At 43.0% G+C, this 26,849-nt stretch overlaps 2 protein-coding genes across 7 annotated transcripts; one reads left to right on the top strand and one right to left on the bottom strand.

The window, feature by feature from the left end:
• Nucleotides 1-92: 92 nt before the first annotated feature.
• Nucleotides 93-19,070, bottom strand: dars2 (aspartyl-tRNA synthetase 2, mitochondrial). 4 transcript variants are annotated; one of them, XM_071376075.1, is made up of 17 exons: nt 18,571-19,070; nt 18,069-18,168; nt 17,860-17,926; nt 17,610-17,711; nt 17,423-17,518; nt 17,183-17,306; nt 17,046-17,092; nt 16,795-16,901; nt 16,588-16,657; nt 16,219-16,398; nt 15,984-16,091; nt 11,217-11,327; nt 10,621-10,773; nt 8,293-8,511; nt 7,809-7,919; nt 1,018-1,093; nt 93-796 (listed from the first exon to the last, which is right to left on the bottom strand). In XM_071376075.1, the coding sequence occupies exons 1-17, from the start codon at nt 18,752-18,754 to the stop codon at nt 609-611; spliced, it is 2,043 nt and encodes a 680-aa protein (XP_071232176.1). In that variant the 5' UTR covers nt 18,755-19,070; the 3' UTR covers nt 93-608. The 4 variants fall into 4 exon arrangements, with proteins under 4 accessions (XP_071232176.1, XP_071232177.1, XP_071232179.1 ...); XM_071376076.1 differs by having other exon boundaries at nt 10,621-10,769; nt 11,217-11,307; XM_071376078.1 differs by having other exon boundaries at nt 11,217-11,279.
• Nucleotides 19,071-19,318: 248 nt separating this feature from the next.
• LOC139559756 (centromere protein L-like) lies at nt 19,319-22,802 on the top strand. 3 transcript variants are annotated; one of them, XM_071376082.1, is made up of 5 exons: nt 19,319-19,443; nt 20,600-20,768; nt 20,938-21,189; nt 21,273-21,818; nt 21,916-22,802. In XM_071376082.1, the coding sequence occupies exons 1-5, from the start codon at nt 19,319-19,321 to the stop codon at nt 21,988-21,990; spliced, it is 1,167 nt and encodes a 388-aa protein (XP_071232183.1). In that variant the 3' UTR covers nt 21,991-22,802. The 3 variants fall into 3 exon arrangements, with proteins under 3 accessions (XP_071232183.1, XP_071232185.1, XP_071232184.1); XM_071376084.1 differs by lacking the exon at nt 19,319-19,443 and adding an exon at nt 19,897-20,223; XM_071376083.1 differs by lacking the exon at nt 19,319-19,443 and adding an exon at nt 20,206-20,407.
• The last annotated feature ends 4,047 nt before the right edge of the window (nt 22,803-26,849 follow it).

The following is a 26,849-nucleotide window of genomic DNA, read 5'->3' as shown; positions in this document are numbered from 1 at the left end:
TTCTATATTTTCACACAGTCTGAGTAACATTTAATAAAGCATGTATACAGGACTGTACTTTGTAGCATGAAAGAATATAAGAAAAACAGGAATTTGTCAAACCATGACAATTTATTGGTGACAGTGTCTCCTGTCTACATTGTACATATATTATGTCACTTTCAGGACAAAGTCTCACATCGATAAAGACCATATTTGGCTAGCAGAGGAGCTGCCTGTGAAGACAACTACAAGCTGGCAAAAAAGTGCAACTTGAGAAAAGGAGGCAACTGGAAAAGTCTTCAACCGGAAACTGGATCTAAGTGGAAACATCAATATGTGAGTCAGAGTTTGACCTTCAGGACAAAGGTGTAAACTGGGTTTAAGTTGCAGAGACGCGGGAACGACAGTCCCAACTAAAAAACTCCCCACTCGGGCCGACAGAATTTATACTGATGCAATTAATGGTCATCCACAGTGTGAGTAAACCTAAAGTTGCAGCATGTCGGTAGAAGAATCGCATTTAAGTCACGTTACTTAGTTGTCCTGCATCTCCCCAATGTAAATCCAGCTGTAATATGAGTCAGAGTCTCAGCTTAAGGACAAAGGTGTAGCAGCAGCAGCAATGTCTATTTCTCCTGGTTCCCTTTGTCTCCTGCTGGCCAGTTGACAGCGATGTGGTAGGATTTAAGCTCGTCTTCAGAGACGAAATCTGGAGCACGACTCATCAGGTCATGGCCCCTGAATGATTTGGGGAAGGCAATCACGTCCCTGATGCTGGGGGCTCCGACGATAATAGACAGAAAACGATCCAAACCTAGAGGAAAATTGAAAAAGGGATTTTAGTCGAAAAAAAAAATATTACTCACAAATTAGGTATTGCATTTTGCTGCAGGAGGACAAGGGGACTGGTCTACTTAGTTCTACTACGTCTACTACTAAGCATCTGTAGAACAAATGGTGAAATATCAAAGCATGAGAAACACAAGTCTGAGTGTGTCTGGTGTCTGTTAGGATTGGTTATTATGGCTGACTTACCCAATGCAATCCCACCATGAGGGGGAGCCCCAGAGTCCAGTGCCTCTAACAGGTGAGAAAGGAGAGATGGATCCTCCTGAAAAAAAGAACAAAGTCAGGGGGTTTCCCAACTCTAGAGAGAGTTGTCTGCAATTTTCTATTCACCGCTAAGCTGGAAGGCTAATGACAGAATCTAGCCTACATCTACAGTAGTAAATACTGTCTTATTATCAGTGATAATAAATATTACCGACTGAACTTGCAGCAAGCTAGGAGAACATGCAGCTCAGAAACTTGCAGCTAGAGGCAGCAACAAAATGAGCGCTGTGTTTACCGATCTTAATCAGTTGTTTATTTCGGTACTAAATCTAATCAAATTTGAATGGTCACATGCGCCGAATACAACAGGTGTAGACTTTACCGCAAAATACTTAATTACGAGCCCATTCCCAACAATGCAGAGTTAAAAAGTAAGAAAGATATTTGCTAAATAAAAAGGGAAATAGTAACAATATAATAAAGTGGCTTTATACAAGGAGTACGAGTACTGATCAAGGTGCAGTGGTAAAAGGTAGTTGATAATTGAGGTAATACAGTATGTACATGTAGGTACGGGTAAAAAGTGACTAGACAATGAGGATATATAATAAACTGAGTAGCAGCAGCGTACGTGAAGTGTGAAAGTGTGTCTGTATGAGTGTGTATGTCTGGCGTCAATATGCATGTATGTGTTTGAGCATATGTAGCGTGTGTGCGTATATTGGAGTGTCCGTGTAGTATGTGTGAGTAGTCTAGTGAGTGTGCATACAGTGAGGGAAAAAAGTATTTGATCCCCTGCTGATTTTGTACGTTTGCCCACTGACAAAGAAATGATCAGTCTATAATTTTAATGGTAGGTTTATTTGAACAGTGAGAGACAGAATAACAACAAAAAAATCCAGAAAAACGCATGTCAAAAACGTTATAAATTGATTTGCATTTTAATGAGGGAAATAAGTATTTGACCCCCTCTCAATCAGAAAGATTTCTGGCTCCCAGGTGTCTTTCATACAGGTAACGAGCTGAGATTAGGAGCACACTCTTAAAGGGAGTGCTCCTAATCTCAGTTTCTTACCTGTATAAAAGACACCTGTCCACAGAAGCAATCAATCAATCAGATTCCAAACTCTCCACCATGGCCAAGACCAAAGAGCTCTCCAAGGATGTCAGGGACAAGATTGTAGATCTACACAAGGCTGGAATGGGCTACAAGACCATTGCCAAGCAGCTTGGTGAGAAGGTGACAACAGTTGGTGCGATTATTCGCAAATGGAAGTAACACAAAAGAACTGTCAAACTCCCTTGGCCTAGGGCTCCATGCAAGATCTCACCTCGTGGAGTTGCAATGATCATGAGAATGGTGAGGAATCAGCCCAGAACTACACAGGAGGATCTTGTCAATGATCTCAAGGCAGCTGGGACCATAGTCACCAAGAAAACAATTGGTAACACACTACACCGTGAAGGACTGAAATCCTGCAGCGCCCGCAAGGTCCCCCTGCTCAAGAAAGCACATATACATGCCCGTCTGAAGTTTGCCAATGAACATCTGAATGATTCAGAGGACAACTGGGTGAACGTGTTGTGGTCAGATGAGACCAAAATGGAGTTCTTTGGCATCAACTCAACTTGCCGTGTTTGGAGGAGGAGGAATGCTGCCTATGACCCCAAGAAACCATCCCCACCGTCAAACATGGCGGTGGAAACATTATGCTTTGGGGGTGTTTTTCTGCTAAGGGGACAGGACAACTTCACCGCATCAAAGGGACGATGGACGGGGCCATGTACCGTCAAATCTTGGGTGAAAACCTCCTTCCCTCAGCCAGGGTATTGAAAATGGGTCGTGGATGGGTATTCCAGCATGACAATGATCCAAAACACACGGCCAAGGCAACAACGGAGTGGCTCAAGAAAAAGCACATTAAGGTCCTGGAGTGGCCTAGCCAGTCTCCAGACCTTAATCCCATAGAAAATCTGTGGAGGGAGCTGAAGGTTCGAGTTGCCAAACGTCAGTCTCGAAACCTTAATGACTTGAAGAAGATCTGCAAAGAGGAGTGGGACAAAATCTCTCCTGAGATGTGTGCAAACCTGGTGGCCAACTACAAGAAACATCTGACCTCTGTGATTGCCAACAAGGGTTTTGCCACCAAGTACTAAGTCATGTTTTGCAGAGGGGTCAAATACTTATTTCCCTCATTAAAATGCAAATCAATTTATAAAATTTTTGACATGCGTTTTTCTGAATTTTTTTGTTGATATTCTGTCTCTCACTGTTCAAATAAACCTACCATTAAAATTACAGACTGATAATTTCTTTGTCAGTGGGCAAACGTACAAAATCAGCAGGGGATCAAATACTTTTTTCCCTCACTGTAGAGCCAGTGCAAGAAAATCAGTACAAAAGAATTAAGATAAAATGTGTACAATAAAGAGGTTGCCTTCAAAAAGTATTCACACCCCTTGACTTATTCCACATTTTGTTGTTACAAAGTCGTATTAAAATGGATTTAATTGTCATTTCTGGTCAACAATCTACACAAAATACTCTAATGTTGCACAATCCAGGTGTGGCAAGCTCTTAGATACTTATCCAGAAAGACTCGCAGCTGTAATTGCTGCCAAAAGTGATTTTAACATAAAAAAAGTATTATTTTTAAATAATGAAAAATAACACACTAATATATCTTGATTAGATAAGTATTCAACCCCCTGAGTCAATACATGTTAGAATCACTTTTGGCAGCAATTACAGCTGTGAGTCTTTCTGGATAAGTATCTAAGAGCTTGCCACACCTGGATTGTGCAACATTTGCACAATATTCTTTTCAAAATTCTTCAATCTCTGTCAAATTGATCATTGCTAGAAAACCATTTTCAGGTCTTGCCATAGATTTTTAAGCAGATTTAAGTCAAAACTGACTGTGATAGGAGAAAACTATCACAGTCACTAAAGTAAGCAAGATTTTGCATTGTGTTTTAGGTTATTGTCCTGCTGAAAGGTGAATTCATATCCCAGTGTCAGGTGGAAAACAGACTGAACCAGGTTTTCCTTTAGGATTTTGCCTGTGCTTAGCTCCATTCCATTACTTTTCTATACAAAAAAACCTCCCCAGTCCTTAACGATTAGAAGCATATCTACCACTATGCTTGAAAATATGGAGAGTGGTACTCAGTAATGTGTTGTATGGGATTTGCCCCAAACATAACACTTTCTATTCAGGACAAAAAGTACATTGCTTTGACACATTTTTTTGTAGTATTACTTTAGTGCCTAGTTGCAAACAGGATGCATGTTTTGGAATATTTTTATTCTGTACAGGCTTCCTTATTTTCACTCTGTCAATTAGATTAGTAATGTTGAGTCATCCTCAGTTTTCTCCTATCACAGTCATTAAACTCTGTAACCATTTTAAAGTCAACATTGGCCTCATGGTGAAATCCTTGAGCGGTTTCCTTCCTCTCAGGCAACTGAGTTAGAAAGGACGCCTGTATCTTTGTAGTGACTGGGTGAATTATTACACCATCAAAAGTGTAAATAATAACTTCACCATGCTCAATTTTCACCCATCTACCAATAGGTGCTTTTCTTGCAAAGCATTAGAAAACCTCCCTAGACTTTGTGGTTGAATCTGTGTTTGAAATTCACTGCTCGACTGAGGGACGTTACAGATAATTGTATGTGTGGGTTACAGAGATGAGGTAGTCATTCAAAAAAGATGCTAAACACTATTATTGCACACAGAGTGAGTCCATGCAACTTATTATGTGACTTGTTAAGCACATTTTTACTCCTGAACTTATTTAGACTTGCCATAACAATGGGGTTGAATACTTCCACTTTGACATTATGGGGTATTTTGTGTAGGCCAGTGACAACATATCTCAATTTAATACATTTTAAATTCAGGCTGTAACAAGACAAAATGTGTGAACACTTTCTGAAGGCACAAAATAGTCCAGGTAGCCATTTGATTAATTGTTCAGCAGTCTTACAGCTTGCGGTTAGAAGCTATTCAGGAGCTTTTTGGTCCCAGACTTGGCACTCCGGTACTGCTTGCCATGCGGTAGCAGAGAGCAGTCTATGACTTTGGTGGCTAGAGTCTGACAATTGTAGGGCCTTCCTCTGACCGCCTGGTATAAAGGTCCTGGATGGCAGAGAGTTCAGCCCCAAGTGATGTACTGGGCCGTATGCACTAGCCTCTGTAGCGCCTTGTAGTCAGATGCCGAGCAGTTGCCATACCAAGCGGTGATACAGCCAGTCAAGATGCTCTCAATGGTGCAGCTATAGAACTTTTTGATGATCTGAGGGCCCATGTCAAATCTTTTCAGCCTCCTGAGGGGGAAGAGGTGTTGTCGTGCCCTCTTCACGCCTGTGTTGGTGTGTTCGGACCACGATAGGTCCTTAATGATGTGGACACCAAGGAACTTAAAGCTCTCAACCCTCTCCACTACAGCTCTGTCGATGTGAATGGGGGCGTTTTCGGCCCTCCGTTTCCTGTAGTCCATGATAAGCTCCTTTGTCTTGCCCATGTTGAGGGAGAGGTTGTTGTCCTGGCATCACCCTGCAAGGTCTCTGACCTCCTCCCTATAGGCTGTGTCCTTGTCATCGTGATCAGGCTTACCACCGCCGTGTCGTATGCAAACTTAATGGTGTTGGAGTCGTGCGTGACCACGCAGTCATGGATGAACATGGTGTACAGGAGTCTATGTTGTTGCCTACCCTCACCACCTGGGGGCGGCCCGTCAGGATGTCCAAGATCCAGTTGCAGAGGGACGTGTTCAAGCCCAGGCTCCTTAGCTTAGTGATGAGCTTGGAGGGCACTATGGTGTTGAATGCTGAGCTGTAGTAAATGAACAGCTTTCTCACGTAGGTGTTCCATTTATCCAGGTGGGAAAGGGCAGTGTGGAGTGCAGTAGAGATTGTATCATCTCTGGCTCTGTTGGGGCGGTATGCGAAACTGTATACAGACTGGGTCAGGTTGAAAATGTCAGTGACATGTTGGTAGAAATGAGGTAAAACAGATTTCAATTTTCCTACATTAAAATCACCGGCCACCAGGAGAGCCGCCTCTGGATGAGCATGTTCTTGTTTGCTTATAGCCCTATACAGCTCGTTGAGTGAGGTCTTAGTGCCAGCACCGGTTTTTGATGCTAAATAGACAGCTACGAACAATACAGATGAAAACTCTTGGTGAATAGTATGGTCTACAGCTTATCATGAGGTATTCTAACTCAGGCAAGTAGAACCTTGAGACTTTCTTAATATTAGAGATTGTGTACCAGCTGTTGTTAACAAAGATACACACCACCCCCTGTGATCTTACCGGACTCTGACGTTCTGTCCTGCCGATGCAACTAGATGTACACTATATATACAAAAGTATGTAGACACCCATTAAAATTTGTGGATTCTGCTATTTTTAGCCACACCCATTGCTGACAGGTGTATAAAATCGAGCACACAGCCATGCAATCTCCATAGACAAACATTGGCAGTAGAAAGGCCTTACTGAAGAGCTCAGTGACTTTCAACGTGGCACTGTCAGAGGATGCCATCTTTCCAACAAGTCAGTTTGTCAAATTTCAGCTTTGCTGGAGCTTACCCGGTCAACTGTAAGTGATGTTATTTTGAAGTGGAAACGTCTAGGAGCAACAACGGTTTAGCCGTGAAGTGGTAGGCCACAAATTCACAGAATGGGACTGCCAAGTGCTGAAGCGTGTAAAAATCGTCTGTCATCGGTTGCAATACTCACTACTGAATTCCAAATTGCCTCTGGAAGCAACGTCAGCACAAGAACTGTTCGTCAGGGGAGCTTCATGAAATGGGATTACATGGCTGAGCAGCCACACACAAGCCTAAGATCACCATGCGCAATGCCAAGCATCAGCTGGTGTGGTGTGAAGCTCGCCGACCACTAGACTCTGGAGCAGTGGAAAGGCATTCTCTGGAGTGATTACTCACGCTTCACCATCTGGCAGTCCGACGGACGGATCTGGGTTTGGCGGATGCCAGGAGAACGCTACCTGCCCGAATGCATAGTGCCAACTGTAAATTTTGGTGGAGGAGGATTAATGGTCTGGGACTGTTTTTCATGGTTTGGGCTAGGCCCCTTAGGTTCAATGAAGGATAATCTTAACGCTACAGCATACAATGACATTCTAGATGATTCTCTGCTTCCAACTTTGTGGAAACAGTTTGGGGAAAGTCCTTTCCTGTTTCAGCAGGACAATGCTCCCGTGCACAAAGCGGGGTCCATACAGGTTTGTCGAGATCGGTGTGGAAGAACTTGACTGTCCTGCACAGAGCCCTGACCTCAACCCCATCAAACACCTTTGGGATGAATTGGAAGGACTGCGAACCAAGCCTATTCGTCCAACATCAGTGCCCGACCTCACGAATGCTTGTGGCTGAATGGAAGCAAGTCCCCGCAGCAATGTTCCAACATCTAGTGGAAAGCCTTCCCAGAGGCGCCGGCCTCTATAGTTCCGTCTCCTCCTCCTATGAGTGACAGGGATTTGGACCTGGTCCAGAAAAAACTATATGTCTTCGCCTCCGACTCATTGAAGTAGAAGTCCTCGTTATGTAACATTATGTGCAAAAAAAAGAAATGGTTGGCCAGGAGCCCGCAAAATGTTTGCTTTCCAATGCAGCGCCTTTCGACATACGGTATACTAATGGTAACTGTGCTTGCATATCCTCCTCAACCTGATATAAATGGGACATGGGAAATCAGCATTATGGTACTCTTACTTATCCAGTCCAAGTTCATTACCTTGAGGATCGTCTCCAGCACATGCTGCTGATCAGAGGCCTTGTGAATACGAATGGATCCTCCTCCAATCTCACACCCATTCAGGACCAGGTCATAATGCTGGCCACGTACCTGCCATATTGACACAGGAGACATAGATGAATGATATGGTCTCAGTGCATAGGAAGTGACAGTACAGGATACTCTGATGTCAACTTTGTTTATATTGATAGACTGACTTATGGTGAGAAGTTTATACTAATAAATACATTTTTATTATTGGTTATACTTGAATACATAGTTTTGAATTTCCAAACTTCTTGTTTGGACCACATCCTGGTTGAAAATAGCACAGTGACAGCTATGTCAGACAACACTTTCTTTAACAGTTTTCTATTTGTACCAAACAGCAAGGAAGGGCACAGAAACAAGTTGATGAGAGGGTTCTTCTCTATAAATATGTGACCAAGGAGACAACCCTCCTCCTACTGTATATGACCCTAACCTTGTGAGGCAGTGAATACAGGAGATGAGCATCCTCAGGGAGAGGTGCAGTGAAAGGATGGTGGGCTGACTCAAGCTGATCAGGATCCTCTTCTTTTGGCAGGAACAGTGGGAAGTCTACCACCCACAGAAAGTGAAACGCTGAGGGGTCTCGAACAGCCACACCGGAGCCCTCTAGGAGTTCAGAACACTGAAGCCTCAACTTGCCCAACAAAGGGCGCTGTGGGAGGAAATAATGGAAATCAGGAGAGTGAAAACTGCATTCACCGTGAAAAACAAAAGGAAAAGGTTGTTCTGTGTTATTGAATGTCAAAAACATTGTTTATTTTCAGAACGCACGGGCTTTCAACTGCTTGGTCACAAAAGCCTCTGACGCCTGACAATTGACTATTGCATGGGTGGATTTGACACACTTCTTCATTTTCTTCTATTCTGACATTTGATTGCAATTCCTCCCACACCCTTTCGACAAAAGTACACTATTGCTGCACAGCTACAGTGCCTTCAGAAAGTATTCATACCCCTTGACTTATTCCACATGTTGTTGTGACAGCCTGAATTCAAAATGGATGAAATATGTTTTTTTTCCTCTACAATCTACACACAATATCCCATAAAAAAAATTAATATCTAATTTACATACATATTCACACACGACTCAATACATGTTAAAATTACCTTTGGCAGCGAATAAAGATGTGAGTCTTTCTGGGTAAATCTATAAGAGCTTTGCACACCTGGATTGTACAATATTTGCACATTATTATTTTTAAAGTTCTTAAAGCTCTGTTAAGTTGGTTGTTGATCATTGCTAAACAGACATTTTCAAGGCTTGCCAAAGATTTTCAAGACGATTTAAGTCAAAACTGTAACTAGGCCACTCAGGAACATTCAATGTCGTCTTGGTAAGCAACTCCAGTGTATATTTGCCCTTGTGTTTTAGGTTATTGTCCTGCTGAAAGGTGAATTGGACTCCCAGTGTCTGTTAGAAGGCAGACAGAACAAGGTTTCCTCTAGGATTTTGACTGTGCTCTATTCCATTTTTTTTATCCTAAAAAAAGCATACCCATAACATGATGCAGCCAACACCATGCTTGAAAATATGAAGAGTGGTACTCAGTGATGTGTTGGATTCGCCACAAACATAACACTTTGTATTCAGGACAAAGTTCATTTCTGAGAAAAATTGCAGTTTCACTTTAATGCCTTATTGCAAAACAGGATGCATGTTTTGGAATATTTTTATTCCTTAAAGGCTTCCTTCATTTATGCTAGAATTGTGGAGTAAATACAATGTGGTGATCCATCCTCAGTTTTCTCTTATCACAGCCATTTAACTCTGGAACTGTTTTAAAGTCACTATTGGCCTCATGGTGAAATCCCTGAGCGGTTTACTTCCTTTCCGGCAATTGAGTTAGGAACGACGCCTGTATCTTTCTAGCTACTGGGTGTATTGATACACCATCCAAAGTTGAATTAATAACTTCACCATGCTCAAAAGGATATACAATGTCTGCTTTTTTTATTTTCATCCATCTACCAATAGGTGCCCTTCTTGCGTGGCATTGGAAAACACCCTTGGTCTTTGTAGTTGAATCTGTGTTTGAAATGAATTGCTTGACTGAGGAACCTTGCAGATAACTGTATGTGTGGGGTACAGAGATGAGGTAGTCATTCAAAAATGATGTTAAACACTATTATTGCACACAGAGTGAGTCCATGCAACTTATTTTTACTCACTAACTGTTTTAGGCTTGCCATAATAAAGGAGTACTTATTGAGTCAAATGTCAGCTTTCATTAATTAAGGAGTAAACATTCCTAAAAACATAATTCCGCTGACAGTGACACATTTCAATTTAATACACAACACAACAAACTGTGAAGAAAGTCAACAGGTGTGAATACTTTCTGAAAAACTTTTTCATTTGAACAAAACAACCATCAATTTTGGTGTATCATCTGTATCAGGCCCAATGACGCATGAGAAAAATATAAACATTTAGCTTTTAATTAAAAAAAGAAAACAAATCAAACTTTCCAGTGTGTTATGTGTATGAACTATACTGTGCTACTGGTTCATATCAAAGCGATCAACCTCAAAGCACTGACCACCACATCACATATTTCGACCAACAGGGCTAACTTTGAAACAGTTCCATGATGGTTATCTTTAATGTAGGTGAGGCATGCAAAGGATCTACATCCCAAATGGCACCCTATTCTCCACATAGTGCACTACTTTTCACCAGAGCCATATGGGCCCCGGTTAAAAGTAGTCCACTATATAGGCAGGGTGCCGTTTGGGACCAAATCAGATTGTAACTCACCACACATTCCTGCGTCCCAGCAGAGATGAGCAGCAGGTCCCCAGGTCTGGCCTGGGCCATCTGGAGCAGCTGCTGTTTAGCTGAGGCAGGCATGAGTCTGTTGAGGGGAGACTTCAATGCACCATCTGCCTTCACCAAAACTACACTCACTTCCTTGGGGAAAAAAATACAAAAATATCACAAAAAATACTAGGCTTAATTGGCATTCCTCTGATGCAGCTAGCCTTCGGGCATGGCGCCGACAGACTTGAATGCCTAGCAGTCATTGGGTTTTCATATCTCTTTAACTATGAATTGCTAAACCCAATACATCATTAGCCGTAATGGAGTCTCAAATGAGTTTTGTGTTTACCAATCATGTCACTTCGTTATAAAAGGGGGTCGTACAAGATTTTCAGGATTGCACAACTCTAGGATTGGTGAGGTCTATCGTTGCCTCAGGGCAATTATGCCATGTGCTTCGTTCAACATTTTCTTCACAGTCATCTTGGCTTATTGATCATATTCCAGATTAATATTTCATGAAGACAGTTTGTTCTCTTTTGCTGAATGTCCTGTAAAAGCAGCGGGGGGGTTTAAAACGCGAGGTTACATACCTGGCCGAACTTGGTCCTGGCAGTTTGCTTCAGGGATTCGTGATCTTTGCCCGTCAAATGTTTCTGGAGTGAAATATTGAACACAGATGTCCTATAAAAAGTCGACACCCCCTTAAATTTTTTTTCACATTTTGTTGTCAGTGCATCAGAGTTTCATGGGAATAAAATCCTTATTTAAATACAATTATCTACCACCATAGAAAAATTATATATATTGAAAATACTAAACTGAAATATCATAATTGGATATGTCTCCACCCCCTCTGAGTCAATACTTGGTGGAAGCACCTTTGGCAGCAATTACAGCTGTGATTAGGTCTCTACCAACTTCTACATGTCCTGCAGGCTCTAGGTTTGTCTTATTGTTCAGTCATGTGGTCAAATACTGCAAAGAAAGATCTAGTTAAGCTGCAGCTGGCCCAGAACAGAGCAGCAGGTGCTGTTCTTTATTGTAATCAGAGGGCTAATATCAATACTATGCATGCCAGTCTTTCCTGGATAAGAGTTGTTGAGAGCCTGACTGCATCGCTTCTTTTTATAAGAAAATTCCAAATTGTTTGCATAGTATACTTGCACACAGTTCTGACACACACACACACACACTTACCCCATTAGACATGCCACCAGAGGTCTTTTCACAGTCCCCAAATCCAGAACAAATTCAAGAAAGCATAGAGTATTATATAGAGACAATATTGCATGGAACCTCCTTCCATCTCATATTGTTCAAATGAATTGCAAACCTGGTTTAAAAAAACAGATAAAGCTACACCTCACGGCACAACGCCTCTCCCCTATTTGACCTAGATATTTTGTGCATATGTATTCATATGTAGGCTATTTGTGCCATTTTTAAACGTATGTAGTTCTGTCCTTGAGCTGTTCTTGTCTATTAATGTTCTGTATTATGTCATGTTTCATGTTTTGTGTGGACTCCAGGAAGAGTAGCTTCTGCTTCACAACAGCTAATGGGGATCCTAATAAAATACCTAAATATTTGACCATTCTTTACAAAACTGTTTAAGCGCTGTCAAGTTCCTTCGGAAGCATTGATGGACAGCAATCTTCAAATCATGCCACAAATTTTAGATTGAATGTAGGTGGGTGCTCTGACTCGGCCACTCAAGGAAATGTACCTTTTTATTCCTTAGTTTCTCCACTGTAGCTTTGGCTGTGTGCTTCTGGTCGTTGGAATGCTGAAAGGTTAAAATAAGTCCTAGTTTCAGCATTCTTGCAGAGGGCAGCAGGTTTTCCCCGAGGACTTCTCTGTACATTTCTCCATTCATTTTCCATACCATCACTTCTTTCCCAGTCCCTGACAATGAGAAACATCGCCGTAACATGATTCTGCCACCCTGGCTTCACAGTAGGGATGGTGTTCTTTGGGTGATGTGCCGTGTTGGGTTGCGCCAAACGTAACGCTTTGCATTTAGGCCAAAGAATTCTAATTTTAGTTTGTCCAGTCCACAAAACTCCAAAATGTTTTTTTGCATACTTCAAGGTGGGCTTTCATGAGTAATGGCTTCCTTCTTGCCACCCTACCATACATGCTAGATTTGTGAAGCGCTTGGGATATTGTTGTCACATGCATACTTTGACCAGTCTTGGCCATAAATGCCTGTCGTTCTTTCAAAGTTGCCATTGGACTCTTGATAGCCTCTGATCAGTCTCCTACTGCTCAGTCATCCAGTTTGGATGGATGGCCTGATGTAGGCAGGGTCTTGTTGGTGTCATAAACCTTCCACGTCTTAATAATCGTCTTGACCGTGCTCCAAGGGATATTCAAGGCCTTTGAAATGTTTCATACCCATCCCCTTATCAGTGCCTTTCCACAACTTTGTCCCAGAGTTCTTTTGAAAGCTCCTTGGTGCTCATTGTTGAGCGTTTGCTTAACTTGGTGTGTGATTTTGAAGGTGATTGGATACACTTGAGCTAATTTAGGATTGCTATTACAAAGGGGTGGACACTTATCCAACCAAGCTATTTCAGTTTTTTATAGATTCCCCCCCCCAAAAATGAATATTTTTTTCACTTAGAAGTTGTGGGGTAGGATGTGTAGATCAATGGGAAAACAACTATTTCAATGTACTGTAATTTGAGGCAGTAAGACAACAAAAGGTGAACATTTTGAAAGGGGGTATAGACTTTCTATTGGCACTATATCATCACAACAAGCATAGACAATCTTTATTTGATGCACAAATCTTAACAAAAGTAATAGGCTAACAGAATCTACTAGAACAGTCTACCTCGGGTTGCACATTTTAGGTAATATTCAGAGGTGGAAACCGTGGGAATATTAGTTCCGTGGGAATTAACAGAAATATATGAAAATTCATATGATTAATATAATTTAAATGTAGATGTTTTTTGCATTGGATATATTTACCATATCATACGAAGAGAGAAGCATAAACCTTTCACCTTATCATAAGCAGACATAATTGCAAATGATTAAATCCTTCCAATAGAAATAAAAAACAATTTAGTTACAGATTGAACTTTAATTAAATGAGTTGACTCTTCACATGGGATGATTTCACTGAACAACAAAAGAAAGGGAATATTGAATGATCCCCAATGATCCATCACATTTTCCACAAACGTTTTAAACATACATCTGTAAAATGATAGTCGAGAAACTAAAGCTTTGCTTGTCTTCATCTCAGGCTTCCATGTCTTCTCCCTGGACCTTCTCAATGTCCACCTCTTGAACATCAGACTCTGATTCCTCATCTTCACTGTCACTTTCCAACCTTGTTGATGGCTCGTGGTCAGGCTTAAAATCCTCAAATATGCCCGAATGGCCACCAATTTTCAACCCTTGTGTTGGTCAGCCTGTTGCGTTCTTTGGTGAGTGTGTTCCCAAACAAGGACCAGTTGCGCTCTGAGGCGGCTGATGTTGGTGGGATTTGGAGGATGATGGAGACAACAGGGGAAAAAGCCTCAGATCCACAAAGTCCCTTCCACCCAGGTAGCTGATGAGATATGTTGGCACGACTGACATATTGCATCTCCATCCCAAAGACCTTGCTTGAAAGTGTACTTTGCCAGACTACCAAGAACCTTGCCCTCATCCAGGCCAAGGTGGCGAGACACGGTATTGATGACATCAATGGCCTTGTTGATCTCTGCACCAGACAGGATGCTCTTGCCATATGTACGCTGCGGCGTGTATGGGCTTCAGGCAGAAGTCTTCACGCTTTTTTATGTATTTCAGAACTGCAGTTTCCTCTGCTTGGAGCAACAGTGAAGTGGGCAGGGCAGTACGGATTTCTTCTCTTATATCTGCAAGCAGAGTCTGAACATCAGACAGGATGGCATTGTCTCACTCAATCCGTGCAATGGTTACTGCTATAAGTTTCAGGAGTTTCAGGCTGCTTACCACTCTCTCCCAAAATACATAATCCAGGAGGATCCTCTTGACGGGGCTGTCCATATCGGCAGACTGTGATATGGCCATTTCTTGGAGAGACTCCTTCCTCTCCAGGAGACTGTCAAACATGATGACAACACCACCCCAACGGGTGTTGCTGGGCAGCTTCAATGTGGTGCTCTTATTCTTCTCACTTTGCTTGGTGAGGTAGATTGCTGCTATAACTTGATGACCCTTCACATACCTAACCATTTCAGGGTAGGGTACTACCCTAACCAGGGTAGGACTCCTCCACTTTAGACCAAGCAGCCTTCATGTTCACAGCATTGTCTGTCACCACTGCAAATATCTTCTGTGGTCCAAGGTCATTGATGACTGCCTTCAGCTCATCTGCAATGTAGAGACCGGTGTGTCTGTTGTCCCTTGTGTCTGTGATCTTGTAGAATACTGGTTGAGAGGTGGAGATGTAGTTAATTATTCTTTGCCCACGAACATTTGACCACCCCTCAGAGATGATTGCAATACAGTCTGCTTTCTCTATGATTTGCTTGACCTTCACTTGAACTCTGTTGAACTCTGCATCCAGCAAATGAGTAGATAAAGCATGTCTGGTTGGAGGGGTGTATGCTGGGCGAAGAACATTCAGAAATCTCTTCCAATATACATTGCCTGTGAGCATCAGAGGTGAACCAGTTGCATACACAGCTTGAGCAAGACATTCGTCAGCATTTCTCTGACTACGTTCCTCCATTGAGTAAAAAAAACTTCTGATTCCAGGAGGACCATGAACTGTTGCTATCGATAAGGTGTCTGATTCATCATTTTCACCTCGAATAGAAGTACAGGGACTTTTGTCAGAGGTTGCTTGTGAGCGCTGAGGGAACTTTATGCACTTGGCCAGATGATTCTGCATCTTTGTTGCATTAAACACACTTTGCTGTAGGCTACTATTTACTAGTTAACAAAAAATAATCTATGTCATATAAAATATATTCACCCCACCCAGTATTATAATCAAAACTTACCAGAAAGCATGTAGTCCTTGGCTCAGATAGTGTAGTAGTGTGGGCTCAATAGCATCTCATTAGTGTGCAAGATCTTGAGAATCAGCTGTACATGTGATGGAAGAATGCACTGTGCGTGCAGAGGGTTGCAATTCCATTGAATTGGGGATAGTTTAACCAAAATATGCCACAAGACCTAGAATTGCTTTATGTGTATCCCACAAAAAAAAGGTTCACTGTTATAAGCTAACCTTTTTCATGAATTTAAGCAAAATTCCCCAAATTCCAGGGCTTAACTTCCCGGAATGAAATTTCCCGGAAAATTTCCGACCCTTTGCAACCCTAAGTCTACCAGAATCCTTTATTATTCTTTTAAACTGTACTTACTGCTCCATCCGGGACACAGATTGCCTGGATACAGCCTCCTGGTTGGTTGAGGGCATCTTTAAGGAACTCTATTTCTGTGTTGTGGAATGTTTTACTGATGTCCATGAGCTATACAAGTAGGAAACACATTTCAACCTAAAACACTGGAGCAGGATATTCTTACTTCACTATCAGATTGTAGCATTTAAAAATACCTTCCAAAATGAAAAATCATATCTAAGTATTTTGAGCAAACCTTCATGGCGAATCGTGTGTCTGGCTTGTCCACTCCATAGTCCTTCATTGCTTTTTCATACGTTATGCAGGGGAAGGGTGTGGAGACAGGATCTTTCTCCACAGGCCAGGAGTACTGGACCAAGCCCTCAATCAGCCCTCGGATTCCAGCTTGATCCACAAAGGACATCTCAATGTCCACCTATGGAGGATAGATAAGAGGCAATATAGAGGAATGAGGGCAGAATTAGACTTGGATTATCTGTGTGTGTGTGTCTGTATCAAACTAGGAACTCAATTAAAGCTGTTCGACACTCATCTGCCAAAGTTATTCTGTCTGCCCTAAGAAATAGTTGATCATGTCTCTTCTCAGAGCTAATCATCGCATTACCTGGGTAAATTCTGGTTGTCTGTCTGGTTTGGAACCCTCATCTCTGTAGCACCGGGCCAGTTGAAAGTACCTGCAAGATAAATTTACATTAGAGAGCTACAATTAGAAGCTCAAAACCAAAGTTGTTGATCTATGAAACAATGGACACAGGGCATCAAGTGTAACAATGTAATTGGTGATTCAGTACAACGGATTTATATTGTTTACCTGTCAATGCCAGCCACCATGAGAAGCTGTTTAAACTGCTGAGGACTCTGAGGCAGGGAGTAAAATCGACCAGGTTCTCTTGAGGGCACCACAAACTCCTTTGCACCCTGGAAAATACAAAAACATGAAGGGAGAACTGACTCCTTTGTAAATAATTTCATAGAGGAGCTCCTACTCTATAATACACATAATTGATCCAAAATAGTGTTTGGAGAAAGTCAAATGTGTTGAGTACAATGGAGAGCACCTACCCCTGGAGTCCTCTTAAATAAGGTGGGAGTTTCAACATCCACAAACCCTGGAATCAGGGAAACAAAACATATTTTGAAAACAAATACACTCCAGTACAGTAGGATAGGAACTGGAGAGGCAACTCAAGGACTCGTACCATGCACATTGCACAGGTACTCTCTCATCTTCATCACTAGCTGGGACCTCAGCCTCAGGTTATACTGCATTTGTGACGAACGAAGGTCCAGATAGCGATACTGCATCCGAAGGGATTCAGATTTCTGTAAACAAAGAGTAAAGCTCATCAATACTGAAATAATAATGCTAACAATAAATGTGTTTGTTTTTTGTGTGTGATGATATTATGCGTAAATAATGTGTTTAATCATGTACTCACTTTCACAGAATCTTTGATTTCAAAGGGAAGCTTACGGCAGACATTTAGAATCTCCACACTCTCTGCAAGAACCTCGATCTCTCCGGTGGGCATCTCCTACAATTTACAAAATGGCGACACAATCAGAATGGAGTCATTCACAATAACACTGATGGTAAATGTTACTGCCACTTGTCATCAGTCTCACCTTGTTCTCTTGTCCATCTGGTCGAAGCCTGACCGTGCCTTTCACCCTGATCACTGATTCAGGTGGTAAGTCACACAAGGCTGTTTTCAGATTAATTTTGTCCTAGACCGAGACACAAATTACAAATAAATATATAGTCAATATATAGTAACGTTAAAATATATGACATATACATCGGAATTTGATTACCATAAATATAAACTGCAGTAGTGTTTTTAGAATAATTCATAAAACTGTTAAACAGTCTTACCTTGTCTTGAGGGATAAGAATTTGTGCCAAGCCACTGAAATCTCTCATGATAACAAATAAATCCTGTCTGATTGGAGCAAAACAATGTGTACACTGTTAGAGTCAGCAAAATGCAATTCTTTCCATGTGACAATATAGGCCACTTTAAATAGGAATAGAAGCAGTATGTGAGAAGAATAATGTGTTTGAAACAGTGAAACATGTCAAACCTCAGGTATTGAACCCAGCCACACAGAGTGACTTCCTCTCCTACATCAACAGGCCGTAGCTCCCCACAAGTGTGACTCCGAAAGGACAAACTGCTAGAACCTGGAGAGACAAAGTTAAGTGTTATGCTTGCTCTATATTAAGCATAGACATAATTATTTGTTGAGTAGTGTTCTTCCATCCTGGTCCGGGACACCCACGTTGTACTCTTTGGTTCCAGCCCACTAGTAACAAACCCGACTCCGCTAGTCATGAGCTTCATGAGTTATTGACCACTTGACATTAATGCTGGGCTGGGGGAAAACGCTGCAGACCTCTGTGGGTGTCCATGATCTGGATTCCAGAACATCAGTGCTCACCAACCCCAGTCCGGGACAATGATGTTAGATAGTTCTTGAGATTTTAAGTCAGGAGTTAGTGTCAGACTAAAATAATGCCTGCACACACCCTGGGTCTCCAAGATCAGAATTGATGGACCGACATGAAGTAAATTATATAGGCTACCTGTTGTGCACGTTGAGTGTTTGTTGACATTGAGAGAAAACCTCAAATGCATAATGCTGGGTTTGATCAGATGTCCTTGGCTTGCAATCGGAATTGTTGTTCTTCGCCATAGTGAATATGCTCTGGTCTCCTGTCTACAGATGAGAAGCATCCTCTGTGCCAATGCTCTGCTTTTATTGGCCATTTCAGATAGCTTGCTAGCTAACAGTACTGTAGCTAACTAAACAGCTATTATCTAATATTGTAAATATATGTCTTGTAAGCTGGCTGCTTGTTGCATATGGCTGCTAGCTGGATAGCTACATAAACCTCATACGATTTACGCCCGATCAAAGCGACTGGCAACCTTGATGTAAACAATGTTGCTGCATCATGTCGATTTTGTCCAAACAACGGCGCTAGGTAGCTAAAAGTCCCTGGTTCCTTCAGTGTGATTGTGGCACCAGCGTCCTCTAATTCCTTCCTTGTCTCGTCCACAATCAGGCGGAAGTAGAAAGCACAAGTCTGAATATATATGGGTGTGCTTGGTATCGACAGTTAGTTGCTTGTAGTGTGTCCATCCGTTGTATTTACAGATTAGTGTGCTCAACTTGTATAACAAATGGTGGGGAAGGAGCGATCTATTTCTGACCAAAGATGTCAAACTACGATAAGGATATATAACAATATTTGGAGATAGATACGAGACATTGGACAGCATTTGAAGCTTCAACCGTATGAACCGATTCGACGCATATATTTGACGTCAATGTTAAATGATGCTGTAATCGACTACTGTTCCTTATCAAGATTCCAGTTGCATCATGGGAAAGCGCGATGTTCAAAATCCACTTCCGGTTGTGTTTTTTTTTCAGTCATGGAGGAACGGAGCAGGTACACAACTAGTGAGATCGCTTATCTATTGTTAATTAATATCGCTAGACGACGTTAGCGTTATAAAAAAAGATAGCTAACTAAGCTGTTGGTCAGCGAGCGATGAAATCAGACCGTATCAAAACAGCAGCTGCTTAGCCAAAACTAGCTCTCATAAACTCTTAAGTTAGTCGGCATTCTGCCTTCTGTACACTACAGTTTTCAGCGGGTTAGCTTCACCGACGACTAGCCCATGTGAACTACAACCCCAATGCTGTGTTTTAATGTCAGTCATCACTTGCAATACGGCTTTCGAAACAAATGGTCCTTATCTTTCATCAGCGAGAAAGACTCCAAATAAAACATATACTGTAACTTGGCACTTTTGCACAGATCCATATGGCTATGGGTGCCTCTAGACCAATATTTGACAAAAGGAGTTTATTCCTTAGTCAAATGACCTTACATGTTCTGTTTAAAGGGCGAATTGGCTCTGGAAGCCAAAACAGACAAATATTCAATCTAAATGTGAATTGATTCTCAATTGCAGTACTGTTTTAGAAACATAAATCCCTCTACTTTCATATCACAATTTCACAAATGTAAAATAAACACTTACTGTACACTGTTTTAACACCAGTTGCAGCAAAGTATTTTTCAATGGCTACACCTGGCGTCTGTTTACACACAGGTGTTCAGAGATGCAGATTGCTAATTAGCGCAAGTAGTCCACTATGTCTGTTTTCTTTAAACTCGCGCTGTGACATGGAACAATGGCAGTGTGGGAACACTAACCTTCAGGTGTGTAGTAATTGAACCCGTTTTTTAAAAAATTGCTCGCTGATATGAAAGATGCCTTCCTGTTTCCAAAACCATACCGCAAGCGATGTTTTAATGTTTAGAGCAAGCGATGGGGCTCTTAACAAAACACCTCTGGTCAGAAGAGACTGTCGTCCATAAGCGAATTTTAGCCTCTATGAATGGAGTAAGCCAAAGCTTGCTAGCGTTAGCAGTATCAACCCTTTTGTATACTATCAGAACAAGGCCATGCTAGCTAGTTTGTGACAATGTTTTCTACTTTTCATCACTTCAGCTTTCCTTTTTTTCTTATTTATTTTACACTGCTTGGTGTAAAATAAATGTTACATTACCTATCATAACATAATGTTCTTTACAGCATTGTAAAGACCCCACTTAACAATGTCTTGGCACAACGAAAGAGCACGAGTTACCGGCGATCCATGCGAAGCTGCGTTGAAGCAACTAATCTGAGATACACATCAGGCCATCTGACAGCTCTAAGAATACCAAGAAGTAGAAGAACTCCAAAATCACGTTTTATCACAGTAAGTAGCTAAAACCAATTGTGGTTGTATTCACAACTATTCAACATCATTGTGTAAAGTTGACTCGACTAATGGGTAGGCTTGATCCTGTAGCCCTGTTTGAACTTTTTAGACATTATCCTTTGAGTGTAGTATTTGCAGCCATCCGACTTCTCTCTTTGCTCTCTAGAAACAGGTTGACCCAGACCAAGTGGCACTCCTGGTGAAGAAGGAATGGGAGCTGTCGTACGTCACACCTTTGTACCAGTTCAGACACACTCAGTTGAAATCCTATTCAAAGCACCTATCAGCTTTCATTGTATCAGAGAAGCAACAGGGCCTAGCGATTGAAGTTTGCCAGGAATTGGGCTTCAAGGTCAATTTCTCGGTGGTCCTTGGGTTGGCAGAGACGGATGAAGATGCTGAGACGGTTTTCATACAGGTAAGGTTTTTTTCTCTAAATGTAGTTTACAGTACATACTATATTCTTTGGTGTTCGACGTCATCTGTTGTTCTCATCCTCAGATTCTCTCCAGACAAGTGTTTGCTGCAAAAGATGATGCTCAGAAGGTTGTGTGGAGTGGCTGGCTGACCTGCGTCAACGGTGACTTGGAGTATCTCCGATCACTACCATCAGAATTTGTCAGTTTGCCTTTGCTCTGTACCAGGGGACCAGAGTCTCTCACAGTTTTGGTAAAATCCTGGTTTGAAAAGACATTTGACTGTTGCTTTGGCCCTCTTGGTATCAACTCTACCAACCTCCAGTGGCTCGCAGCCCTGTGGATTGGGTGCCACCCCACCATCAACATCCAATACCTGAAACTGGTTTGGACCCTCCCAACACTACCCCCTATGGATGTTAAGTACACCATCCACCCACAAGATGCCTGGGAGCTTTGGGACAGTGTGCGGCAGGATGACACAACAGATGTCAGCATCGAGGAGGTCACCAGGTTCATCAAAGGGCTGCAGTCACACTTCTTCAGGCACTTCAGGATAGAATTGTCCGCTGGGTCACTGATGCAGGTCTCCACGGCTTTGGGTTCTTCTCACCATAGTGGAAAAATCAAGGTATATATCATGCACACATCTGGAGAAATATCTAGAACTTCAGATCCTAATGAAATGCTATGACTGAAACAGATCTGCTATCTCTTTTCCTTCACAGATTGCAAGCCCTACCTACATCACCACCATCCTGCAGCTGCTGACAGAATGTGCCCTCCTGAAGATGCCCATCTAATCAACATTTGTGCATGTAAACCCCACAATTACTGTCCATATGAAATTATACTGTTTGACACTTATATTCCTGTAAATAGCATAAGTACCTGTATTGTATGAAAAGGCAAGTGCATACATTACAAAATAACCATTCCTGCTGCTTTTGTTCTCTATAGATATTATTCATTACAAGCTAAAAGTGTAGACATAATTGTGCTACCGCTTAAAACGGCACAGCATGGTTCCGTCAGTGTGTGGGTGATAATTAAGCAATAAGCCCCGGGGGGATTTATGGCCAATATACCATGGCTAAGGGCTGTTCTTAAGCGCAATGCGGAGTGCCTGGATACAGCCCGTAGCCGTGGTATATTGGCAATATACCACAAACACCTGAGGTACCTTATTGCTATTATAAACTGATTACCAATGTAATTAGACCAGTAAAAATAAATGTCTTGTCATACTTGTGGTATACGGTCTGATATACCACGGCTGTCAGAATTCAAGGCACAAATCACCCAGTTTATAATTTATTATATAATCAGGTTTGAGACATGGTAAATCCATTGCCATCAAGTTCTTGGGCAGAAGTTCTCCTATATATACACAATCCTTTCAGTCCAGATTTACAGTACAGTGAATCAGGTGGCTAAGTGAAAACTAACAAAGCCTAGTTTCCCAGAGAACTAGCCTTGTAATCCCTGTGCAGTGATTTCCTAAATGGTTAACAGTGAAGTAACTGCTGAAAGAACAGAACCTATAAATACTTTTCAAATACAGATTGTTTTTTGAGCTTATTAAAGTTGGAAATAAAAAAGTTTTTTATTAACAGAATGGGTTATTTTGTCAGTACACAGACAAATCCACAACAGTTAATAAGGGTAAAATGCCACGTGTTTTATCAAGGCTTATAGCTCATAAAGAGAAATTAAGCATCCCTCATCTTTCTTCCTAAACATTTGCCCCCAAAACGCTTCCATACTTATGCATGAAAGAGGGACATTCATTTCAGAAGGTAGCAATTTCTCTACCACTGAATGACCGGTATAGGCTAATAATTACTTGAGCAAATGACACATTTGGGTGATATACGCATAGGGATAGGTGTGGTGGATGGTAGGGATGGTGTTCCGGAGTTCCAAATTAAGCAGCAGCAGCTGAAAAGATGAGCTCCTACAAATATTGAAATTTAAATGTTTTTTTAGAGTAAAGTACATCGAAAAAAAAATCAAAAGAAAACTGCAAACTGAATAGGAGACCAAACAAGCAGCAAACAAAGAAAGGCTTTTGAAAAAGTAACAATTTTTCATAAAATTATACCGTTTTCTTAGCTAGCTAAGTTGTTTACCTGTTGCTAGGCAGTTGCTAGGGACATTCCTGAAAGAAGCTAGCTAGCTAACAAGGAGTGTCTAGTTGGCAGAAGAGAAGAAGGGACAAAGTGGGACAAAATAAGGACAGAAGAAAAGGGAAAGGGGACATTAAGGTGAAGCAGTCCTCTAAAGACACAAAAGACAATAATACAAGAAACAACACTTCTATTGCCTCTCCCTCTACGATACGCACTTCCGGTTTGGTTTGGAGCGAGTAGTTGCATTCCGCTTTGCTCCACAGGTAGTATTACAGGTAGTATTACATTTCATTTCATTACAGTACAACAGTTTGATTTGTTTGATCTTAGCTGGCTACATAGCCGTCTTTGTATCCAAGATAATTGTGTAGTCTAGAGTAATTGTCGAGGTTACCTAGCCAGCTACACTTTCAAACAAAGTCAACAACGCAGCCACTGCTAGCTAGCCTATTTCACCAGCCAGCAGTACTATATCATTTTAGTCAATAAGATTTTTTGCAACGTAAGCTTAACTTTCTGAACATTCGAGACGTGTAGTCCACTTGTCATTCCAATCTCCTTTGCATTAGCGTAGCCTCTTCTGTAGCCTGTCAACTATGTGTCTGTCTATCCCTGTTCTCTCCTCTCTGCACAGACCATACAAACGCTTCACACCGCGTGGCCGCTGCTACTCTAACCTGGTGGTCCCAGCGCGCACGACCCACGTGGAGTTCCAGGTCTCAGGCAGCCTCTGGAACTGCCGATCTGCGGCCAACAAGGCAGAGTTCATCTCAGCCTATGCTTCCCTCCAGTCCCTCGACTTCTTGGCACTGACGGAAACATGGATTACCACTGATAACACTGCTACTCCTACTGCTCTCTCCTCGTCTGCCCACGTGTTCTCGCACACCCCGAGAGCTTCTGGTCAGCGGGGTGGTGGCACTGGGATCCTCATCTCTCCCAAGTGGACATTCTCTCTTTCTCCCCTGACCCATCTGTCTATCGCCTCCTTTGAATTCCATGCTGTCACAGTTACCAGCCCTTTCAAGCTTAACATCCTTATCATTTATCGCCCTCCAGGTTCCCTTGGAGAGTTCATCAATGAGCTTGACGCCCTGATAAGTTCCTTTCCTGAGGATGGCTCACCTCTCACAGTTCTGGGTGACTTTAACCTCCCCACGTCTACCTTTGACTCATTCCTCTCTGCCTCCTTCTTTCCACTCCTCTCCTCTTTTGACCTCACCCTCTCACCTTCCCCCCCTACTCACAAGGCAGGCAATACGCTTGACCTCATCTTTACTAGATGCTGTTCTTCCACTAATCTCATTGCAACTCCCCTCCAAGTCTCCGACCACTACCTTGTATCCTTTTCCCTCTCGCTCTCATCCAACACTTCCCACACTGCCCCTACTCGGATGGTATCGCGCCGTCCCAACCTTCGCTCTCTCTCCCCCGCTACTCTCTCCTCTTCCATCCTATCATCTCTTCCCTCTGCTCAAACCTTCTCCAACCTATCTCCTGATTCTGCCTCCTCAACCCTCCTCTCCTCCCTTTCTGCATCCTTTGACTCTCTATGTCCCCTATCCTCCAGGCCGGCTCGGTCCTCCCCTCCTGCTCCGTGGCTCGACGACTCATTGCGAGCTCACAGAACAGGGCTCCGGGCAGCAGAGCGGAAATGGAGGAAAACTCGCCTCCCTGCGGACCTGGCATCCTTTCACTCCCTCCTCTCTACATTCTCCTCTTCTGTCTCTGCTGCTAAAGCCAATTTCTACCACTCTAAATTCCAAGCATCTGCCTCTAACCCTAGGAAGCTCTTTGCCACCTTCTCCTCCCTCCTGAATCCTCCTCCCCCTCCTCCCCCCTCCTCCCTCTCTGCTGATGACTTCGTCAACCATTTTGAAAAGAAGGTCGACGACATCCGATCCTCGTTTGCTAAGTCAAACGACACCGCTGGTTCTGCTCACACTGCCCTACCCTGTGCTTTGACCTCTTTCTCCCCTCTCTCTCCAGATGAAATCTCGCGTCTTGTGACGGCCGGCCGCCCAACAACCTGCCCGCTTGACCCTATCCCCTCCTCTCTTCTCCAGACCATTTCCGGAGACCTTCTCCCTTACCTCACCTCGCTCATCAACTCATCCTTGACCGCTGGCTACGTCCCTTCCGTCTTCAAGAGAGCGAGAGTTGCACCCCTTCTGAAAAAACCTACACTCGATCCCTCCGATGTCAACAACTACAGACCAGTATCCCTTCTTTCTTTTCTCTCCAAAACTCTTGAACGTGCCGTCCTTGGCCAGCTCTCCTGCTATCTCTCTCAGAATGACCTTCTTGATCCAAATCAGTCAGGTTTCAAGACTAGTCATTCAACTGAGACTGCTCTTCTCTGTGTCACGGAGGCGCTCCGCACTGCTAAAGCTAACTCTCTCTCCTCTGCTCTCATCCTTCTAGACCTATCGGCTGCCTTTGATACTGTGAACCATCAGATCCTCCTCTCCACCCTCTCCGAGCTGGGCATCTTCGGCGCGGCCCACGCTTGGATTGCGTCCTACCTGACAGGTCGCTCCTACCAGGTGGCGTGGCGAGAATCTGTCTCCGCACCACGTGCTCTCACCACTGGTGTCCCCCAGGGCTCTGTTCTAGGCCCTCTCCTATTCTCGCTATACACCAAGTCACTTGGCTCTGTCATATCCTCACATGGTCTCTCCTATCATTGCTATGCAGACAACACACAATTAATCTTCTCCTTTCCCCCCTCTGATAACCAGGTGGTGAATCGCATCTCTGCATGTCTGGCAGACATATCAGTGTGGATGACGGATCACCACCTCAAGCTGAACCTCGGCAAGACGGAGCTGCTCTTCCTCCCGGGGAAGGACTGCCCGTTCCATGATCTCGCCATCACGGTTGACAACTCCATTGTGTCCTCCTCCCAGAGTGCTAAGAACCTTGGCGTGATCCTGGACAACACCCTGTCGTTCTCAACTAACATCAAGGCGGTGACCCGTTCCTGTAGGTTCATGCTCTACAACATTCGCAGAGTACGACCCTGCCTCACGCAGGTCCTAATCCAGGCACTTGTCATCTCCCGTCTGGATTACTGCAACTCGCTGTTGGCTGGGCTCCCTGCCTGTGCCATTAAACCCCTACAACTCATCTAGAACGCCGCAGCCCGTCTGGTGTTCAACTTTCCCAAGTTCTCTCACGTCACCCCGCTCCTCCGCTCTCTCCACTGGCTTCCAGTTGAAGCTCGCATCCGCTACAAGACCATGGTGCTTGCCTACGGAGCTGTGAGGGGAACGGCACCTCCGTACCTTCAGGCTCTGATCAGGCCCTACACCCAAACAAGGGCACTGCGTTCATCCACCTCTGGCCTGCTCGCCTCCCTACCTCTGAGGAAGTACAGTTCCCGCTCAGCCCAGTCAAAACTGTTCGCTGCTCTGGCACCCCAATGGTGGAACAAACTCCCTCACGACGCCAGGTCAGCGGAGTCAATCACCACCTTCCGGAGACACCTGAAACCCCACCTCTTTAAGGAATACCTAGGATAGGATAAA

This window comes from Salvelinus alpinus, chromosome 30 (assembly GCF_045679555.1).
Source record: "Salvelinus alpinus chromosome 30, SLU_Salpinus.1, whole genome shotgun sequence".
In the NCBI taxonomy this organism is placed as follows: domain Eukaryota; kingdom Metazoa; phylum Chordata; class Actinopteri; order Salmoniformes; family Salmonidae; genus Salvelinus; species Salvelinus alpinus.
The sequence above is the reverse complement of the archived record's forward strand: the minus strand, read 5'-3'. Positions and strand labels throughout refer to the sequence as shown.

Excerpts from the sequence above, each read along its gene's own strand:
- dars2 (XM_071376075.1), bottom strand. The coding sequence starts at position 18,754 with ATGGCCAATAAAAGCAGAGCATTGGCACAGAGGATGCTTCTCATCTGT. Across the intron at positions 17,712-17,859 it reads TTCTTATCCCTCAAGACAAG|GACAAAATTAATCTGAAAAC; the intron begins GTAAGACTGTTT and ends GTCTCGGTCTAG. Across the intron at positions 17,093-17,182 it reads GTACCTGTGCAATGTGCATG|GGTTTGTGGATGTTGAAACT; the intron begins GTACGAGTCCTT and ends CCCTGATTCCAG.
- LOC139559756 (XM_071376082.1), top strand. The coding sequence starts at position 19,319 with ATGTTAAATGATGCTGTAATCGACTACTGTTCCTTATCAAGATTCCAG. Across the intron at positions 21,190-21,272 it reads CTGAGACGGTTTTCATACAG|ATTCTCTCCAGACAAGTGTT; the intron begins GTAAGGTTTTTT and ends TCTCATCCTCAG. Across the intron at positions 21,819-21,915 it reads ACCATAGTGGAAAAATCAAG|ATTGCAAGCCCTACCTACAT; the intron begins GTATATATCATG and ends TTTCCTTCACAG.